At 38.0% G+C, this 20,778-nt stretch overlaps 1 protein-coding gene across 1 annotated transcript; it reads right to left on the reverse strand.

Moving 5' to 3' along the window:
* Window positions 1-10,450: 10,450 nt before the first annotated feature.
* On the reverse strand, window positions 10,451-20,689 carry LOC129752979 (uncharacterized). The gene is made up of 2 exons (XM_055748769.1): window positions 19,441-20,689; window positions 10,451-10,563 (listed from the first exon to the last, which is right to left on the reverse strand). The coding sequence occupies exons 1-2, from the start codon at window positions 20,687-20,689 to the stop codon at window positions 10,451-10,453; spliced, it is 1,362 nt and encodes a 453-aa protein (XP_055604744.1).
* Window positions 20,690-20,778: the final 89 nt, after the last annotated feature.

The raw sequence follows: 20,778 nt of genomic DNA on the forward strand, positions 1-20,778 counted from the left end.
TCCCTTGAGTTTGTTGATGGTTTGGATGAGTGTCGGGTTTGTGTAGTACGCATCGTACGCTTGCTGAAGCAGCCCATAGAGACGTTGCTGCTCGTTATTAAACCGGTCGAGAACAATTTTGGATTTCCAGCGGAAAAAGGATTTTAGTTTTGGTTTAGCAATTGATATCCACCATTGAATCCAGGAATCAAAGTGTCTACGTTGTCTGACCCAGAATTGCCAACAAATATGGAGCTCTTCGATGTTTTCGTTTGTTAATACGTGCGGGCGGAGCGACCAAAACCCCCGACCGGGGCTTTGATCTGGCAGTGGAAGGCATATTCTGGTAGAGAGAGCCTTGTGATCGGAGAAACAAACGACATGGACAGCTGCGGCTCGTATTTGATTACGAAGGCTGTCAGAGACATACATGCGATCCAAACGAGAGGAAGAATTGTGGGAAATGTAAGTATAGCCTGAGTCACGAGGATGTAGTTGTAGCCACACATCAACAAGATGCGATTGCTGAACAGCTGTTTGCAATGCTGGACTGGTGTTGATTCCCGTAGCATCATTCTGACGAATCACACAGTTGATATCCCCACCAAGGATGATATGGTCGGTAGGGTGACGAAGATAGAATGCTAGTGTGCTGTTGAAGAAGCGCTCTCGATCAGCTCGGAGAGCTGTTCCGGAGGGAGCGTACACGTTACACAAAGTAATATTTTGTATACGTACGGCGATCAGGCGACTATCAAGGCTTTTTTCGACGTGTGAAAATCTTATGTGGTCTTTGAGAGCTATTGCGGTACCTCTCTTGGACTCATCGACGTTGCATAAGACGTTATACCCAGGGAGATTCAGTTGGGTGTTAGGCACTTCTTGTAGAAACACAATATCGAAATCCATCGTCCGTATGAAAGAAGTTAGAGCGTGTATTTTTGTGTTGTTTGTGATTGTGTTTATGTTTATTGTACCAATGTTACAGCTGAGAGGAGACATCACGAACGGGCTTCTCCCTCGGATTGTGGTTCGTCTACGAGTTTTTGCTTTTTCGTGAGTCGTTTCGGGCGTTGTCTGGTACTCGAAGCATCAGATTTATCAGAGTCATTTCCATCGGGTGAAATGTCAACATCGCTACACGCGACTGCTGGTCGGGCGGATTTCGATACTGCTACGGGAGGTGGCATTTTGTCGGTGTCTGTTTGTTTCGGGAGCGTTTGGATCGGAGCTGTTGTTTTGGAGTTGGATGGAGTTGGGTCCGAGGCTACTACCTTGGTTGTTGTTGGCTTTCTAGCCTGAGTTTGAGGTGGTTGTGTGTAGAACTTCGCAACGTTGGAGTATAGAAGTCTACCAGATTGGTCTGCGGTAAGTTTTTGTACCAACAGTCTCTTGTTTTGCACACAGGGAATTCCCGTGTGGACGAATTCGCAGCAGTGAACACAGGTTTGCCTTTGGCCCTTGTATACAACCGCTGTCGTTTCGTTCTGGATTACGACCACCAAAAAGGCGTGCCACCAAAAAGGAATTTTTCGTCCTACAGTATGTTTCGTACGGAAAGTCGGAAAGTCGTAAAAAGTCGGCAACTTGCTCGTTGGAAACTGCTCGCGTTAGATCAAAGATCCTCACTTCCACAGCCTCGTCTTCCATCGTCACACGAATTTTGTAGGATTTACCGTCGACAACAACCTCATGCTTGTTATCGTGTTCCTCGACGATCTGTTCGGCGAGTTTAAGGTCAACGACCTCAACAAAAACTGATCCGCTTCGGCGGTTTGGCTGAATCATCAGCACATTTTCTCGCGTTAAACCGAGTTTATGCGCGATAAACTTATGTACGTCTTCGTAAGAAGGTGGTTTTGGTAAAAGCGAGAAGTCGACGCGAAAAGTATTTTCGCGCCTCCTCATCACGAAGACACAATACGGCGAACCGATACTTGGTTTCGCGACGGTTTAGACTTGTATTTAGAAATAGTCCGTGAACGACTTTCGATATCTGCTACGTCAGAAAAAACGACCGCACAACTCGAAAGTTGAGCGCTAACTACGCGTTCGTATGTTCTTTTTTCATTGAAACTTCACCATTTGATAGGGTTTTTAGCCATGTGTTCTATACAGGCTTTCTCATAGAAAATATCCGTTTTTTTAATATTCAAAATTTATCATAGAATGACTATAAAAATAACTCTAAAACTATACCTTTACAAAGGAAAAAAGTTGAACTTTCATATGACACAACCCATTTGCTTCTAAATGCTATCGTTTTATCAGGATTGGAGTTTGTTTATGAGACTTCGAAATAACAGATATTTTAAAACTTTAAAACTACATTTTAAGTAATATAAAAAATCTCCAACTATAAACCTAATTTAGCCTATTTGAAACTCAATTTATAGGCATTCAAACGTTGAAAACAGTTTTCAGATATTTTAAATTCAGACTTAGTTAATGATGATTATCTGCAAAGATTTCATGTTGATCAAAGTTACCCCGGTGATCAATGTTGACCCAGTTTACGGTATGTCACATGCAAATGCAAATATGCAAATGAAATGCTTATTCCCAGGTCACTACTTTTGACCTGGGGGAGGAAGACTGAAATTCGCTGTATCGTTTTCTGTATCGTTTTTTACTGTTCGGCAAAAAGCCAACAATTGTTGAAAAGATTTGTAATCGTAAACTATAAACTATATAAAAATTTTGTTCGATCAATGGGAACTACCCTAAATCTAAATCTGTTCTTTAACCTATTTTTAAGAACGAACATTAATCAAACAATTTTTATTTATCAGCTTCAAAAACTTCAACGAAATTTGAGTAACTCAATACGCCTGATCTGCAGAATTTGCCAGAGCAAAACAAAACCTAATTAAATCATTGTTTCATGCAAAATAAGTGCTTTTCAGCATCAAAAAAGTTTTATTGAAATTCACTAAATATGAAAGTAAGATTTTGAACCTTCGCACTGGTCGGTAGATTGATGAGAGAAATTTGACGTTTGAAAGATTTTTTTCTTTTTTTATTCAGTCTTCCTCCCCCAGCTTTTGACTATGCACAGACTGTGGGTGAGTTATTTTCCAAAGTAAAATGATTTTGTAAAGGACGTAACTACTAAGTCAGTGGCCGGCAACTTTTTGAGTCAGAAAAGCCGAAAATTACAATTTTTCAAAATCTCAATGTTCGAAAGAGCCACATTTGTTAGTTCCAATGCAATGTCTATATAAAACTTCTAAATTTTTTCATGTCCAATTTCGATGAAAATTGATAATAACAAAAAGTTTAAGTTTAAGTTTAAGTTTATTATTCGAAATTACGGTAGCCTCAAAGTTACATATAACTGTTGTACAAGGTCTAGGATAGTAAACGTTAAGTGAGATTACAAAATAACATTCGGTTTCTTGAAATTTCGTTCTTAAAATCGAATAACTGACGTAGCGTCTTCTTGAAAGGTGTTCGTACTTTGTCTCCAGCAGCTCTAGTTTTTGAAAACCAAGAGTTGATTGAAAAGAAAACTCTAAATATTCATCTAAATTTTTTCGGCAATTCTGTTAAATTTTATTCATTTTTTTTTTAACTGAAGCTTAAAAAGCAAGAATAAGCAATTTAGGGTGTCCCAAAATTGCATAATGACTGGAGGTTTACCCTCCAAATGGTAGATACGAATGTACAAATTTTGTATGGGGCCGCAAGCGCGATCTTTGAAAAAGTTCACTTTTATATTTATATTTTTATTTTAAATTTTTTTTATTTTGTTTGGATTCAATTCTGCACGTAAAAAATGAAAAATGAACCAAATGTTTATCAAAACTTAAAATAAGCAAGGTATTTTCAAGAAAAAAATTGTTTTTGGTCAAAATGTTGAATTCAACTGACCAAAATGTGTACCTAGCGTAGTATGTTTTTAATATCAATGCCAACAAAAGATGCGGTTTTTTGTGCACTTAAACTTTGTTGAACAAAGCATGTTATTTGTATAATCGTGTTAAGAGCTATTTACGGTTTAATCCTTAATAAAAATCACAATTTAGGATATTTTTTATTTAATTAATCAAATTCGTCTTAATAAGTACCCACATGACAATAAAAAAAACTGGCAAAAAAATTGGATGGTTTAAGAGAATCTACTGTTATATTATATTTGTTTTAGAAAACTAATATGAATGTAGGCTTTCCTTTGTAAAATTTAGGAAATTGATACAAAAAAAACAAAAAAAAATATTTGTATATACCTTTTGCATTTGAACTTAAGTTCTCAACTTTTGCTTCTTGATTTTAAAGTTCTTTACATTTTGATTGCTACAAAAATTCAAACTGAATTTTCAGACGAGTATTGATTGAGCCCCCCAAAAGATACCAAAAACCCTGAAGAGAGTCTTAAAAGCGTCTTAATTTATGTCTCTAAAGAGTTTGAAGATAATTTGAGAACAGCATCAAAAGATTCAAAAGAAAGTTATGGAAATCTCCAATCTCCTTAAAGGGTCTCAAAAATTCCTAAAAGTGTCTCCAGAACAGTCGTAAAAGTGTCTCAAAATACCTTAATGTGTGTCAAGAGTCCTGAAACAACTGTAAAAAAAGTCTCAGAAGAGTTTTGAAACGGCCTCACAAAAAGCAGAAAAATCTCGATAGATTCTTAAAAAAAATAAGAGTTTCAAAACTGTTCTTGAGTGTTTCAAAAGAGTTTGAAAATAACTTTATAACAAGCTTACACCCATAGAAGAGGTTGCAAAAATCCAATGCCTTTTTAGCAAATCTCTGTGCCGATAATGCTCTGAAATGTGCACTGTGCCGAAGACGGTATGTTTGAAAAACCGTAACTGGCATAAGGACTCGGCTCCCAACCAAAATGATGACCACTACATTCAAGCGAAACAAGAAAAACATTTTATGGGATTTCCTTCCTATTGGATAATTCATCCCAGAAACAAGAAAATAAAAATTAAAACCAAAGCGCCGTAGTAAGAATCGAACTCACATCACCAATTGTATCGTCTTGCCAGTCCGACATTCTAACCAGTGTACTATTCGAGCTTCATGTAGGACGAGGTATATTTGTCATAGGCTTTCTGTTACCGATCAATCACATAAAACGTACAACGGCGGCTTCCCGGCGTTTGGCCTCCTTTCAATGCATTCCTTTGTCTTAAGATGGAAACGGGAAAGGGAACGGGAAAGGGAACGGGAGTGAAGGAACGGGAAACCCATTGAATGAGAACTGTGCTTTGCTTACTGCCTGCTATTACATACACACGCTACATATACACAGCTGCTAAAGCCGGGCAGCTTGGCCGGTGTTGTTTGCCGGTGAATTGAAGGAATGTTTTTGTTGTTGCTTTTGCTACATTCACACGCACAGTGCTCGGTTCGCTGGCTGCCTGGTGTTGGCCGGTATTTATTTCCATCCTTCTTCGGCTTGTGATGCGATGGGGAGGGACGCGAAAACGTTTTTATTTTGTTTCATTCAGACATACGCAATTCGGTTACGCTGGGAGGTTAATGCCGGTGGGCGCAAATCGAATCAGTGCCGGTCGCGTTATCTTCTTGTACCAATGATGCTATGAAATTGACTACACGCCATTGGCACAGAGGCTGAATTTTGGGTGTAAATGTGTCCCAGATCTTTTGGAAAATCTCATAAGAGTCTCAAAAAGGGCTCCAGAGTGCCTCGAAATCCCCTCAGAGAATCTCAATAAGTTCTAAAAAATTGAAAGTCAATTTAAAAACTGTCTCAGATAGATATCATGAGTCCTAAAGAAGCCCTCAATGAGTTTTAAGAAAGGTTCAAAATGGTCTCACGAGTCCTGATAGAGCTTCTAATGGCTTTAAAAATAGCTTTTTAGGTTGTTTTGAAAACATTCTACAAATAGTATCGAATCAATCTTTAAATAATTTAGATAGGGTCTCAAAAGAGTCTCAAGCGAATCTCCAAAGATTCTGAAGAGAATCTCAGAAATGATCCATAAGGATCTTTTATCAATTTGAAAATCTATTTTGCATTTCTGTTTTCTATTTTTTTTTTCTTTTTTCTTAATGTTTGTTTTTAAACTTAAATTTGATAGTCATACTTGTTATTTTAGTTTAATATATACAAAAATTGCTTCTCCTCAAAGCTAGTGATGTTTATTTCCAAATTTCATCCCTAAAATTTTCTGACAATGAAGGCAATTCATATCAGGTTTTCCACATGGTAAACTTTGTTTGTTGGTATAGCACATTTTTAAGTAGGTATAAATTTGACTGAAATAAACAATTGACGTTAATGAGCCACAACTTCCCATTCAACGAGCCACAGGTTGCCGGCCACTGTACTAAGTAATGAATCACAGTAATTGGACGATCCTATGTCTAAGTTTGCATTCACTTTTTTTCTGTTTGGGAGAGACCACTGCGACCAGTTGTTAGATTTTCTGTAGCGTCACCTTGAGTTATTTCTTTCTACTAACTATGTTTATGACACATTTCAGCGTGACGTGACGACTTTTTGGCAGGTTTTTTTTTGTACAAATTGTCAGTTTTCTCACTTTTAGTCAAAAAACACCAACAAATTATACATAATCTTAAAGATAATCAAATTCCCTATCGAACAAGTTAATCTTTGGGAACGGCTGGACAGATTTCTAAAAAAAAATCAAAAGCTCTCGCCAAGATCATGATGATCACAAAGTTTGGCTGTTTTTGAAATTTTAAGTTGAGTGAAAACTTAAAAACTACATTGTTGGGAAACATTTTTTATATCTAGTAAACTACTCAACTGGATTTAAAGAAATTGAATATGATCAATCTTACGTTCTTTAGATGAGCTTAAAGTTTAACGCACCCATGAAAAGAAAACAATGCGTTTCCTCATTCGGGTCAATGTGTTGTAATTTTACATGACTTTTTCATGAACCGGCGCGGCGTTGGGATTTAAAAACGATGCAGTCGCGCACAGCGAAATCATTTTAATTCACCAAAAGACAATTTATGTTTTATTGCTTTTTGTTAAAAAAAAAATTAAAAAATAATATATATTTTTCGATACAATTTCTTAGACTGTATTGGATTGAAGTGATATTTTGTTCTAAGCTATAGTCCATCATTTGTCCCAAATTCTAATTATTTTCTAAATTTATGAATAACTCTAACCGATAAGGTTTTTTTGAAATAATTTATGTTCTCAATTTGTTTTTACAATAAGGATGGAACAAATAACATTTTTTTTGTCACCCCCTCCTTCGAAATTTCCAAAAACCCGAAGGGGGAAATGAATAAAGTTTGAAGTATTCAAGAATCCAAAAGATTACAAGACGAAAAAACAAATTTTTGAAGATATAAGTTATTTCTCAGTTTAGCTTCTGCCTTCAGTGGAGTCGGACGTATTTTTACGAGCTCGCGCACCACAGTTGAAAGGTTATTGTTTTTGGTTTAATGAGAGATACGTTAAGAAGTGTGTTGTTCCCGGGATGAGTCTTTCCACCGGAGATCATCCGGCCAGGACCATTCCGGAATCGATGGACCCTCAAGGAGTGCATGGTAGATTGTACTACATGTTCCCGAAAGCGAGAAATGGATCTGAGCTGCCGAAAAATCCATTCGTTATTGGAAGGTCGATCGAGCAGTTTGCGGGCCCAATCGAAAGTGGCTACTTTGTAAAGAACAAAAGTTGGTACGTTTTGAGAATGCGAAGCAAAGAACAAGCCCGAAAAATATTTACTCTTTCCAAGCTTCTGGATGGCACACCAATTGAAATTGGCCGCCACCCCGAACTAAATAGTCGTAAATTTGTGGTAAGATGCAACGAAGTCGAAGGTATGTCCGAATGGGAACTTCTTAAAGAGTTATCGGCCCAAAAAATTATAGCTGTGAGACGGATCAAGAAGAAATCATCAGCAGGACTCGTGGAAACACCGACACTAGTGCTAGCTATTAATTCGACGGTTGTGCCGGAATTTATAAATTTCGGTTTTATACGCTTAAGGACGCGGCATTATTATACGCAGCCATAATATGCCGAAACTGCTTAAAATATGGACACCCAAAAAGCAAATGTCTCTTAGAAAAAGCGTGTATAGTTTGCTTTGGAATTCACAGCAGCGAAACTTGCACCGCAAAATCAAAGTTTTGTTCGAACTGCAACGGAAACCACTCTCCGCTCGACAAAAACTGCCCTGTGAACGCATACGAAACTGCCGTGTTGAAAATAAAAACCGAGCAAAATATCACCCTGGACGCAGCTCGTAGATTAATTGCAACACCGAATACGACCAGCTAAGCAGAAGTTGTAAAAATCACAATGACATCTACAACCAGCAGAAGAAAAAACAGCAGCCGAAAAAATACACCACACCGAACGAATCGAACCAACCGACAGACCAGCAACAGCAACAACAACCCCAAAAACGAATGCATCAACATCACTCGACAGAAAGCACCACACCAGTTCCAGCTCCAACAATACATTTGACCGTTAAACCGCCTCGCAAGAGATCAACCCCTCAAGCTTCGCCCATCGCCTCAGGTGACGAGGCTGAAGATGACCCACGACGAATAAACGCTACACTCATCAGTTCCGATAATCGGAAATCGACCAGTGTAAAAGATCGTATACTTTCCCCTACTCCTTCATCCACATCCAAAAACCCCTTCCAACCTCCTCTTAATTCTAAGACTAAATCAGACCCTCGGCACAGTACTACTTTTATGAAGTGAATTGCCTTAATAAATATAGTTTAAGAATAAAAACAAAAAGTTATTTCTCTTTTTGTATTCTTGATTTTATTGAATTTTTCGATAAAAAATTACTTGTTTTATATGTTTTGTGCAATGATATTGTATTCAACTTTGTTGCATACCAGCTTTCGTGAAATTTATTCCAATTTATTTTTTTTTTCACATTATTTTTTATTGAACCCCCCCCCCCCCCCCCCTTTGCGATGTTCCAGCTTCGAGTGACAAAAGAAGGATTTGGAATTTGTTTTTATTCTTGAAATTAAGTATAAACTTGTTATTTTAATCAAAACCAGGTTCATACATTTTTATTCAAGTGAATTGTTTTGAATTGTTTAATATTCACACAAATAAATGATAAGTTTCATAAACCCTTCATTCCATCACTTCGCAAAGGACATTTTTGGGATGAATAAGCCATAGATGCTTAAAATCCCGGAAAAAAAAGCAAATGACATTTTCATGTACAACGGACAACTAACAAAAAAAAACATTCTTGATAAACTTTGTGCTACCTACTTAGAAAAAAAAAAATATTGTTTTAATAATCATCTATCTAAACAGTATTAAAAATATAATCATTTTAATTATCTGTTTAATCCTTGTTTTGCCTCGTTATAAGGTTGATGGCTAGAAGTTTATAAAATAATGATTAAAAAAAACTAAAAAGAAATAATGAGCTGGAACGGTTTTTTTTGGCTGCAATGGAATTTTTTTCTTTTCAGGAATTCACATTACGTCATAAGTCATGTGAATTTAGTAGAAATAACTTGTTCTAATTATTTGCAGGTTAAAACATGAAAAAGTACAAGATTATTTGTACACATTATGTACCTGGCTAGCTAACAGATGATCGTACATTCTTATTATATAGGGGAACATGCCCTATTATGCGCCACCTAAGCGAATTGCTGATTTTCTATGTATTCCACGTTCAAATTGTGTTAAAACTGGGTGTAATCGTTGAAGAAAAGTGTTTTCTACAAATGCCTATGATTTTTTACTACTTAAATTGCTTTAGTTGTTTCAAAAACTTGATTTTTAAAAACCATATTCAAAGCCACAGAACAAAACTGTGTTGCAAATACGCGCCGCCGTGTATTCAATACACGCCTAGCAGCCGAACGCACCCGAAAGCAGCCGAAGACCGAAAACACACCAATACTAACAGACACTTTGACTGAAAAGAAAATCAAAATTTCAAAAAAAATGAAAAGTACATTTTTTGGGCTGAATTAACGCTCAAAATATGGTTTTAGACTTTTTGTTCATTTTCAATGAAAATTGGCCATTTTGAAAAATGAATGCTATTTTCAGCCTACTACGATTGGCGCGTTATAACGAACGCATGGGCCGTGATAGAACATACCCATAAAAAGCGTACCTTAGCGAGTTCAGAATGACTTTTTAGCATAAAATCATAGTTTAGATTCTCCTTTATCGATGTGTAAGAAAATATTGTCTTTTTCGTTTTTCTCTGCTTGGTGACACCTTAATGAAAGTGTTTTAAAATTTAGATCGAATTGAAGAAAGACCTAAATTGTGAAATTATCACGACACAGGGGCATTTTAAGAAAAAATTCATACTTGCCATGACCAATCACAGAATTAAAACCAATTGGTAATATTTTGCGAGCTTAATTATTCTAGATTCCTCAAAACAAGGAAGGCGCGTATTAGCCACATGGGGCGTTATATGAACTTTTCCCCTAGTCAGTTATTGTAGGAAACACATCTTACCTGTAGGCCTGTAGGCCACTTATGGGTTTTAAACCCAAAAGTTTTCATGCCGATACCGGGAATTGAAGCCAGTACGCTTGGCATACCAAAACCAGCCTCGCACCAGCCCATCCGCTAGACCGCCTCGGTCCTTGAAGTAAGCTGATGAATGCAGCAAAAAAAAGTTGTTTTTTTGTACAATCATTAAAGGACGAATTTACAATTTTATATTGGCTATCCAAGTTATTTTGTTCCTGTAAAAAAGGAAATTTTAAGTACCGTGAAAAATCGAACGGAAATGTCATTTCAATGATAAAATAGCTTTTAAATCGTCATGATTTTTTTTATAAAAGTAAAGTCATCTAATAAACAGTAAAATTTTAGTTTTTTTGAGTCAAATTAAATTTTTTTTTTTCGTTTTTGTCATTTTTGTCATTCTTGTCATTTTTGTCATTTTTGTCATTTTTGTCATTTTTGTCATTTTTGTCATTTTTGTCATTTTTGTCATTTTTGTCATTTTTGTCATTTTTGTCATTTTTGTCATTTTTGTCATTTTTTGTCATTTTTGTCATTTTTGTCATTTTTGTCATTTTTGTCATTTTTGTCATTTTTGTCATTTTTGTCATTTTTGTCATTTTTCTCATTTTTGTCATTTTTTGATAATTTGGTTATTATTTTCATTTCATGTTAAAACTGTTTTCATTTTAATAAAATCGCTTTTTCTTACTCAGAAACAATAAATTTGTTTTACAACTGTCTTCCAGACCTTTTGATTTAAAATACACCAACACTGTGATGAATAATTTTGAATTGAAATGTGATGCAGTCATTGGATTGATTTGTGGTTTGGAGTGCTAGTCAAATGTCATACGCAAATACCTAAGATTTGTACTGTTCACTTGTACAAGAAATAATGGGCTGAATTATAACTTTAAGTCTCTGTATGCTTTTGGCTCTCTGGAGCCACTTTTTTATTAAAAATCTGAATTTAGTTTAGAGTGTTCGTTGAAATGAATACAAGATTAGATTTCATCAATCCAATTCAATTTAATTAAATGCTTTTTCAAGGAGTGTCAGCGGATTCAATGAACTATCTGTATGATGTTTAACATTTTTGTGAGATAAATATAAACCTTGGCACTACTCTGTCGACAGAGTAGTGGAAGCTTTTTACAAGTGAGGTCAAAAGGGACCATTCTGGTCGTCTGGGGGAAAGCTCTAGGAAGTGGCTAGAAATGCAACGGAGATGTATAATGTTGTTGCACAGCTGCTGGTCAGTATGCATCGCTGTGCTAAATACACTTTTCCGCAATCCGGAATCTCTTGAGTCAAACGACACGGTATACCTACCAGTAAAGAAGCTAATATACCGAGTTTGGTCGACCAACAAGAAAGTTTCCAATTTCGATGTGTATCAGAAAGTTAAAAAATAAGGGAACATGAACGTGTTAATAACGGCAACCTAGAAAAAAATGTCTGAAAAAGTTGTAAATAAGTTAAAAAATGGTTTTAATACATTTCTAATGAGATATACAAGTGACCTTACCTTTTTATTGCATCGCTTTCGTTCTCGGCATATGTAAGCTGTAATGCTGTACACTGACCGCCCACACTTGTACAGTAAAGCTAACCATACTCGCACCCAATTCAAGCTGTTTATGCTCAATTTAATGCACTCAGGGGTCGGTTTCCAGGAACATTGAGATGGAGTCTGGAGAGCACTTTAAACTGAAGGAAGTTGTTTCGTAGAACGAATTATGCTGAGTGGAGGGGGTTATTCGTTCAAACTTTTACCATTTTAAAGTAAAATGCATTCGATTCAAACTAATGTTAATGAAGTTTTGGTTTTAAATTTTTAATCAAAAAGAAAAAAAAATCCTTCTTCTTGTTCTTCCGTCCTTCTTCCTTTTTCCTTCTTCCTTCTTCCTTCTTCCTTCTTCCTTCTTCCTTCTTCCTTCTTCCTTCTTCCTTCTTCCTTCTTCCTTCTTCCTTCTTCCTTCTTCCTTCTTCCTTCTTCCTTCTTCCTTCTTCCTTCTTCCTTCTTCCTTCTTCCTTCTTCCTTCTTCCTTCTTCCTTCTTCCTTCTTCCTTCTTCCTTCTTCCTTCTTCCTTCTTCCTTCTTCCTTCTTCCTTCTTCCATCTTCCATCTTCAATCTTCCCTTTTCTATTTTTCCCCCCTTCAGTTTTGTTCATTATGTCGCCTTTTTATTTCGTTTTTTTTCTTCTGTATTTCTCTAAACAAATTTTCCTTTCCCTTCAATATCTGTATCGTAAGCTTAGTTCTCATCTCGGAATTGCTCGAATTTATTGCAATTTCAAGTCAAAATAAATTCAATCGAATCCTTTTTAAAGGAACGAGTCCAATTGCACCAAAAATAATGCTCAATCAGCAACAACAAAAACATTCGCCCTTAATGGTTGCAATGCAATCCAATCGTTAGAGAAATGTATCAGAACCGGAAAATTCAATAATCCATCTGCAGATCTCTGCTCGGAGCGGCAGCCCGGTCTTCTTCTTAATTCGGTCGTCGTCACCATGCCAAATCAAGAGCTCCGGATATCGGTCGCCTGTATAAAGGACCACTCGATGCACATTCCGGATAACCGGATAAAATAGGAAAACGAGCATAATCCTGTTTTGAAACGAGAAGCAACATTCTTTCACATCATTAACTCAATTTACTGAAGATGACACGCTTCAAGTTGGGTGTAAGAGAAGAGTGTTCAAAAGAATCGAATAAAGGATCTCTTTCTCCGCTAGCGGAAGATTCAATTCCGGCGGAAATGCAATGAGGTGCAGAGATGACGCATCTCGCCTCAGATTTCCAAAGATGAGCCAAGTGCCTCACCAACAACAAACACACAGAGCATCGCACATCGTACTCGCAGTTCTAAAAGTTCACGCTGCCTGGTGTTATGCAGCGGCAGCGGCTCCAAACTAAGTTTTTTTTCTCCTACTTGTCTTCGGAGCTGTTTGGAGGGTTTGGTGGTTCTGTCGCGAGTGCAGAGACAGCTTTCACTTCGGAAAATGATGTGTGTCTACCAAACTTCCAGTTGTTTTTCACTCAGCTGTCAGTGAGCATAGAAGAAGCAGAAGGAGAACTCCGAACTACGTATTATACTAGGATCACTCTTCTCGCTGTTCAAATCCACCACTAACACTCAGCGTCTATGACACAACATGAATTTCCCACACTCACTTTCAACTTCAAAAGTTTGTAACATTTGGGACAAAGTGAAATCGTGCCTGAACGGTTGTTTAATATGATAATGGATCTTTTATTTTTATAGAAAAGAAATTTAATATTTTAAAATATTATACAAAAGTACCTGACTATTGAAATCAGAAGATATAAATTACACAAGAGAACAGCATTTTTAATGTCTATGTTCAAATAACTGAGTGTGCTCCCAACGTGGTGTCAATGACACGTTTCACAAGCTTAATAAAGCGTTTAGCAATTTTCTTTGAATCTGAATGTGGTTGTTTCCTTACGAAGTAAACCGGTTTACAAAACTGCTAATGGTGGCCTAACGATTTGATGCGTATCTGCATGTATCTACGGATATTTTAAACCTAATTGTAAACACCGACCTTTCGTTACGATAATTTGTAACGGGAGGGGACCATGGGAAAACGTCGGCCACCTTTAATATCTTGTATGTACAGGGTGACAAAAAAGTCCGGTCACACAGGAAAATCTCAATATTTTAAAGAATAAGAAGAAAATCTGAATCTGGTTTTCATAGCTTTATTCAGTAACTCAAAAAGATACTTTACAGACGATATTTCGGAATTACACCACCTTTCTCTGATCGAACCAGCTTCAGACGTCTTGGAAAGTCGTCGCTAGCGGCGCGCACGTGCTCCATCGGCATCTCGTCCCAGAATTTCGTGATAACTCGCTTGAATTGCTCCAAATTTGTTATTTTTTTAGTCGTTCAGCTTCGACATCATGTATCCCCACACGAAATAATCCATTGGATTCAGATCCGGAGACGCTGGAGGCCATTAATACATTGAAATGAAATCGGTCAAGTTTTCCTCACACCACGCCTGAACAACCTAAAAATAAGAGGCAGTTTACCTCTCTTGCAAATGGCTCCCCATACCATCACTGACGTCTTATTTTGGAACCGGGAAACGTTCAGCTTGTCCGCAGGAGCTTGCTGGAGGCTCACACTCCAAACTCGATCATTTTGACGATTGACTGTTTGCTCCAAAACGAACAGCTTTTCGTTCGAAAAAATGATCTCGTCATATGCGCGCCAACCGAGCAACTCCCGCGACCGTTGGAACCTCTTGTCCTTTGTAGCTTTGGTAACCCCATGAACTGTACGTGTTTTTTGTACGGTGTAAGTTTTAAATCCTTGCGCAGAAGCAGACGGATTGATTCTCGGTTCATTTTAGGGTTTCTGGCCAGCTTCCGTGCAGATTGGGCGGGATTCCGGCTAATCCGGTCTCGTATAATCTTTATCAGCCTTGGAGTTCTCACAGACCTTGGTCGTCCAGATCGCGACTTGTTCAAGGTGCCTTCGGTCTCTAGATACCGATTTATGGTCCGGTACACGAGTTTCCGGTTGATTCCGAGCGGTTTTGGATGTTTGAATATGTGTCCGGGTTTGAACCCTCTCACATATCCAGCAATAACAGCTGCTCTCAACTCTGTCATAGCTCACAACTCAATGTAAACAAACTGCACAGAAACGAAACTCTGCCACTTCGGGCAGCGAAGTTAGCCCTTTCATTTGGCATATAGATGGCACCAGAGCGATGCAAGATGTAGGAAACAAGCGACCCCAAAAAAGTGTGACCGGACTTTTTTGTCACCCTGTATGTTCAGACCAGGCTTGAAACTTTTCATTCATTCATATGGACAGCGAAATTTATTTTGGATCACTATACCCAAGAAAATATGATCAGTCATGGGTCATGTCATTACAGAAATATTCCTATCATGTGAATGAAAATACTATTCATATTCACGTGAGGTAAATAAATGTCACGTAAGAGTGAGCAATGAATGAAATTTGGGAACCAAATGGAATCTTTAAAAAAGGCGCAGCAAACACTTATCTCTATTTTCATTTTTTTTAATACTATAGCGAGTTAGCGTTTGTCATACTACAGCATATTGAAAATTAGCTTGGCAAACGAAGTAGCCAAAAATTGCACTGATGATCTACATATGTCATGACCAGTTTTACCCATCATCTCATGACTGAAATATTGGAGATTTCAATGATCAATGACATAATGGAAAAATCTTTCTTAAACAAAATAATCTTTCATAGCATGCTTTCATTTCATAGCATGCTTTTACGTGTGTGGAAAAAAATGGGTCACCAGTCGCAATTTTTGGCTCATGACTATGACATAATCCCGTCCCTGGTTCAGACTAAAATCTCAATCCAACTGTCATCGTCGTCATTCGTAAGTATATAATCACATATTATGTTGTTAACTTGTACGCATCATATACTACTTTTAATCAACAAGCTCAAAAAATGTACCTTCATAATCATCCGTGGGAATTCTAAAGTTCATAACAAAAGCATGCTCATATGCTTATGGTCATAGTTTGTCTTCTCTTTCACATGGAGAAGGAATTTTTCATGGAATAGCAATAAGTCACACAAACGCAAACGCAACCAATTTGCAGATCATAGCTTGTGGGTATCATGAGCCACTCGATGTGGGGTATTTTGGGCTACCTATATTTTGGTGTTGTAACCGTTCGTTTCAAAATCTTTATGTTTTTTGATGCCGGTTAAATAATTGAGTGAACGTTCACATTGCTAAAAATTTGTTAGTTAGATTGTCAATATTGTAATAAGTTTAGTTTGGGAATTGTAATTTTAGTTAAACGTCAACACACTGAAAAATTATTAACACACTGCACACAAAACACTTGTGGGAAAATTGTCGGAGTAAGAAAAAGGTGTGGAACATGGGTGTGGAACATATTTTACTCTGCATTATCAACTCCACATTTTGATTTAAAAAATTGGCGATTTTCTCTGGCTATACTCGGCCATTTGAATCTAGGCGGCGAGTGTGACAAAACTTTAAAGTGGAGTTGTGAGTTGGAAAATCTTCAAAATCTTTTTGAAAGGCAGTAGTGATTTTGGAGGTAGCAGGCTGTTGAAAGTATTCAGGACCTTTTGTTCTTATTGAATAAACTCACCCGTCACACTCCCGAGGCCTAACGGACTTTGCTTCCATTACGTCTAACCCGTAAAGGATCTTCGACATCCTGTGTGGGCCATAATTATCAAGGAGGATTCCCTCGGACCGAAACAGGGTCCTAATTCCCAAGGAGGGCCTCTCTCGGCTTGACCAATCGGGCCAGCCCGGGTCAGTCGATTGCTTTTATGAGAGAAGCGCCTAGCAAAGCAGAACTCTACTATTTGACTGGTCATTCCCACCCATCGTTCCGGTGCATAGATTTCCGTCGGTGCATGTAAGAGTGGTATAGTAGCCGACTAGCTCGTCATTTTGAATAAAAGTAGAGCCATCGTAGTCATCAGGAGCAGCAATACGTACAAAAAGTTTGCGCAAACACACCCCACACACATACACTTTACAATAAACCGATTAAATTGAAATAGTTTTGGTCTTTTTTTTTTTCATTTTCTTTAATAAAATCATTATTTTCCTCAATAAATAGTTTTCATTTTAATTTCAATAACCCAACTTAGTAAGGTGAACATTCAAAAGTCCGCGACGTCCTCACAGTTACCCAGTAGCAAGCAGACCCTAAGACCCAGCTCGAGGAGTCTTTTATTCCTAAGATCGAAGTCGAGAAGAAGTAAAATAAATCAAATTAATAGTTTATAAAGTTTTCTTATTTCAAATGAGGTGTTATGAAAAATATCCCATAAATTTGATTGAACGCGATAGATATGAATATGAACCCTATCTAGGGATTTCGCAAGAACGTTCGCGAGATAATAATAATAATAATTCATTTTTATTCGTGTAACATAAGATACAATCTTTTTTAAGTGTTACAGTTGGGTTGGTATTATAGGTATTTGAAACAATTCGATCATACACAATCCTCATTTTGCTTTCCTCACCTGAAATTGCTTTGATATACCTAACTAAATTACCATGGAATTACTTCACATGTTATTTGGTCGTTTTTACGTTTATTCCTCACTTTTATTAAAAACTAGCTGCTCTGGTACGAAACCGTTTCGTTTTAACTTGGAATATGTCATGAACAGTTTCTATTTTCTATTTTCCAGATGCATTTCCGAATGCATTGTTTATTTTATTAGTTTATTTGGTAACAAATCAACGGATCACATGTTGATCCCAATGATTAAATGGATACAAAACAAAATAATTAAAATTATGAAAAAAAAGTTTACACAAACTACCTTGACCTAAACGCTATTAAAATTTTTCTTCTGAAGGAATCCCTCGATGTACCGAAATCAAAATGTTCAGAGTAACGGTTGAACGTCTTGATCACGCCGATCAATGCACTATTTGCCCCGTAATTGTTTTGACGAAGGGTAGTGTAGAGCTGTAAATTCCGGTTCCGTAGTCCTTGAGGTCTGACACTAAGGTTGATTGATTCCAATAGCGAAGGGCAGTCAATTTTCGATGTCAGGATATCGGAGACAAACAAGGCCCGTGTGACAGCTCGACGGGATTGTAGCGTGTCTAGGCTAATGAGGTTGCAGCGGTTCTCGTAGCTTGGAAGGTGGAACGGGTCAGACCAGTTCAAATGGCGTAGAGCATATCGTATAAACCGTCGTTGTAGAGCTTCGATCCGATCAGCGCCATTCTGATAGAAAGGGCTCCAAACTGCCGATGCATATTCCAGGATGGAGCGAACGAGGCTGCAGTAGAGGCTTTTCAAGCAGTATATGTCTCTGAAGTTCTTCGTCACGCGGAAAATAAAGCCTAAACATCGAGAAGCTTTATCCACTATATAGTTTGTATGTGTCTTGAAGTCAAGTTTTTGATCAAGAATCACACCTAAATCTTTGATATGGTTCACACGGGCAATTAAGTGGTCTGAAAGGAAATAATCGGCGGAAATGGGATGCCTTTTGCGCGAAAATGTTATGACGGATCATTTATTGCGGTTCAACGCCAGGCAATTGTTGTTGCACCAGGTAGCGAAAAGGTCGAATTGCCTTTGTAGTGAAGCAGTGTCTTCGGGGCCTTTGATTACGTTGAACAATTTCAGATCATCAGCATAGGCGAGTTTGGGTCCGTCGAGCAGCAGAAGAGCGTCATTAAAATAAATAAGGAACACAATCGGTCCTAGATGGCTCCCTTGTGGAACCCCGGAAGTAGCAGGGAATTGTCGGGAATACGAATCCTTAGTTCGAACGGTCAGTTTTCTTCCGATCAGGTAGCTACGGAACCAATTCAATAGACAACCGCAGATTCCAAGACGTTCGAGTTTTGCAATAGCAAGTTCATGATTAACCTTGTCAAACGCGGCAGACAAATCTGTGTAGATTGCGTCGGTTTGGATACCCGCTGTAAAACTTTCTTGCACATAGGATGTAAATTTCATTAAGTTCGTACTAGTTGAACGCTTGGGCATAAACCCATGTTGGTCATTGGAAAAATACTCCTTGCAGAATGAGAAAATGGGGTCCAGAATTACCAGTTCGAATAATTTTGCAATTGCGCATAAGGCAGATATTCCTCTGTAGTTATTTATATCCCTTTTGTCACCTTTTTTGTGAACAGGAAACATATAAGCATCCTTCCACAGCGAAGGGTAAACGGCTCTGTCCAGCGAAGCTTGAAATATTTGTTTAATTGGAGACAATAAATGGGGCATAAAGCGTTTCAGGAATGTGGCGGGTATTCCATCCGGTCCCGAGGAAACAGAGTTTTCCATTTTTGCAGTCGCCTTTAAAATAGTTTCCTCTTCAATTGCAATCATGTTTAAAGATGCGTTTAAGGAAGGAACGTTTCGAACAGCGTTAGCTATTTGATCGGCAGAGATGAAACCAGTGGTAAAAACACTAGAGAATTTTTTAGCGAGCAGATTACATATACCGAGATCCGAACTTGCAGTTTCGCCCTCCAAGAACATGTTGGTTGGAAGTCCAAATTCTCTCCGCTGATCTTTGACATGTTTCCAGAATGATTTAGGACTATTCTTGAAGTTTCGTTGCAGTCGCGTCAGATAGTTCCTATAGCATCGGCTGCTAGCTTTTTTATACGCAGAATTAAGTTTACGGTAATGGTCTTTAGCGTCTTGTGATTTGAGCCTATTATAATAGCGGAAGGCTTTGCATTTTAAAGTTTTCATCTGGCGCAATTCTTTGGTGATCCAGGGAGCTCTTGAATTTTCATTCATCAAACGTTTCGGAACATGACGATCAATAATGTAATTGATGACATGTGAAAAAGTTTCAGCCGCGGCATTGGGATCAGAAAGTGTAAGCTCGGATTCCCAGTCTACAGAGTTTAACACATCAGAGATAGCTTGAAAGTCCGCGTTTTTATAATCGAGAAAGAATGCAACTGGTTTTCTCGAAGAAATATCCAAGTCGGAAACTTCAATTGAGATGAGCAGAGCTGGGTGATGACGAACCAATTTGACCAAAGGCACAGGAGCTAATTCAATTGTCGGCGTTCTAATTCCTTCATTCACGAAACATAGATCAAGCATACGTCCGTTTTCATTCTCGACGCTATTGATCTGACGGAGAGTGGCTGTGCTTAAGGAGTCAAAAATAATTTCGGAGAATGCCGAAAATGAGGAACGAGCTGGGTCAGGATATAAAAATCCGCCTTGAGAGGGACACCATTTGATACCCGGTAAATTAAAATCACCGATGATTAATATGTCGTCTTCAGGTGAGGCAAGCGACGTGACTTTGGTGAGGCAGCTGGAAAACGAATCGGCAATACTCACATCTCGTGTACGATCCGGAGGGATATAGACCACACACACAAAGAGCTTCCGGTTACCGAGATCGATGCGGGCCCACACAATTTCCAGATCATCCCAGGAATTGTCGTCGATAGACACAGCTTGCAGAGTTGATTTGATGGCCAGTAAAACTCCGCCTCCAGTTGACTTCAGACTGTTACTGGGGCCACGATCGCAACGAAACACGACATAGTCAGAACTAAAGACCTGACTGGTGAAGGTCCTGGCGTTCAGCCATGTTTCGGTTAGGGCAATAACATCATGGCAGCAGCAGGAAGAGGCCAACAAATACTCATTAACGCAAGAGTTAATGCCACCGACGTTTTGGTAGAAAATGCTAATATAGTCACGCCGTCCAGAAGGCATACTGGGGAGTTGTTACGTTAAGCTATAATTGCAAAAATGTTGAACACGTTATATAGACGATCACTTTTTCTGTCATCTGCTACCAAATT

Source organism: Uranotaenia lowii, chromosome 3 (genome assembly GCF_029784155.1).
Source record: "Uranotaenia lowii strain MFRU-FL chromosome 3, ASM2978415v1, whole genome shotgun sequence".
NCBI classification, from domain to species: domain Eukaryota; kingdom Metazoa; phylum Arthropoda; class Insecta; order Diptera; family Culicidae; genus Uranotaenia; species Uranotaenia lowii.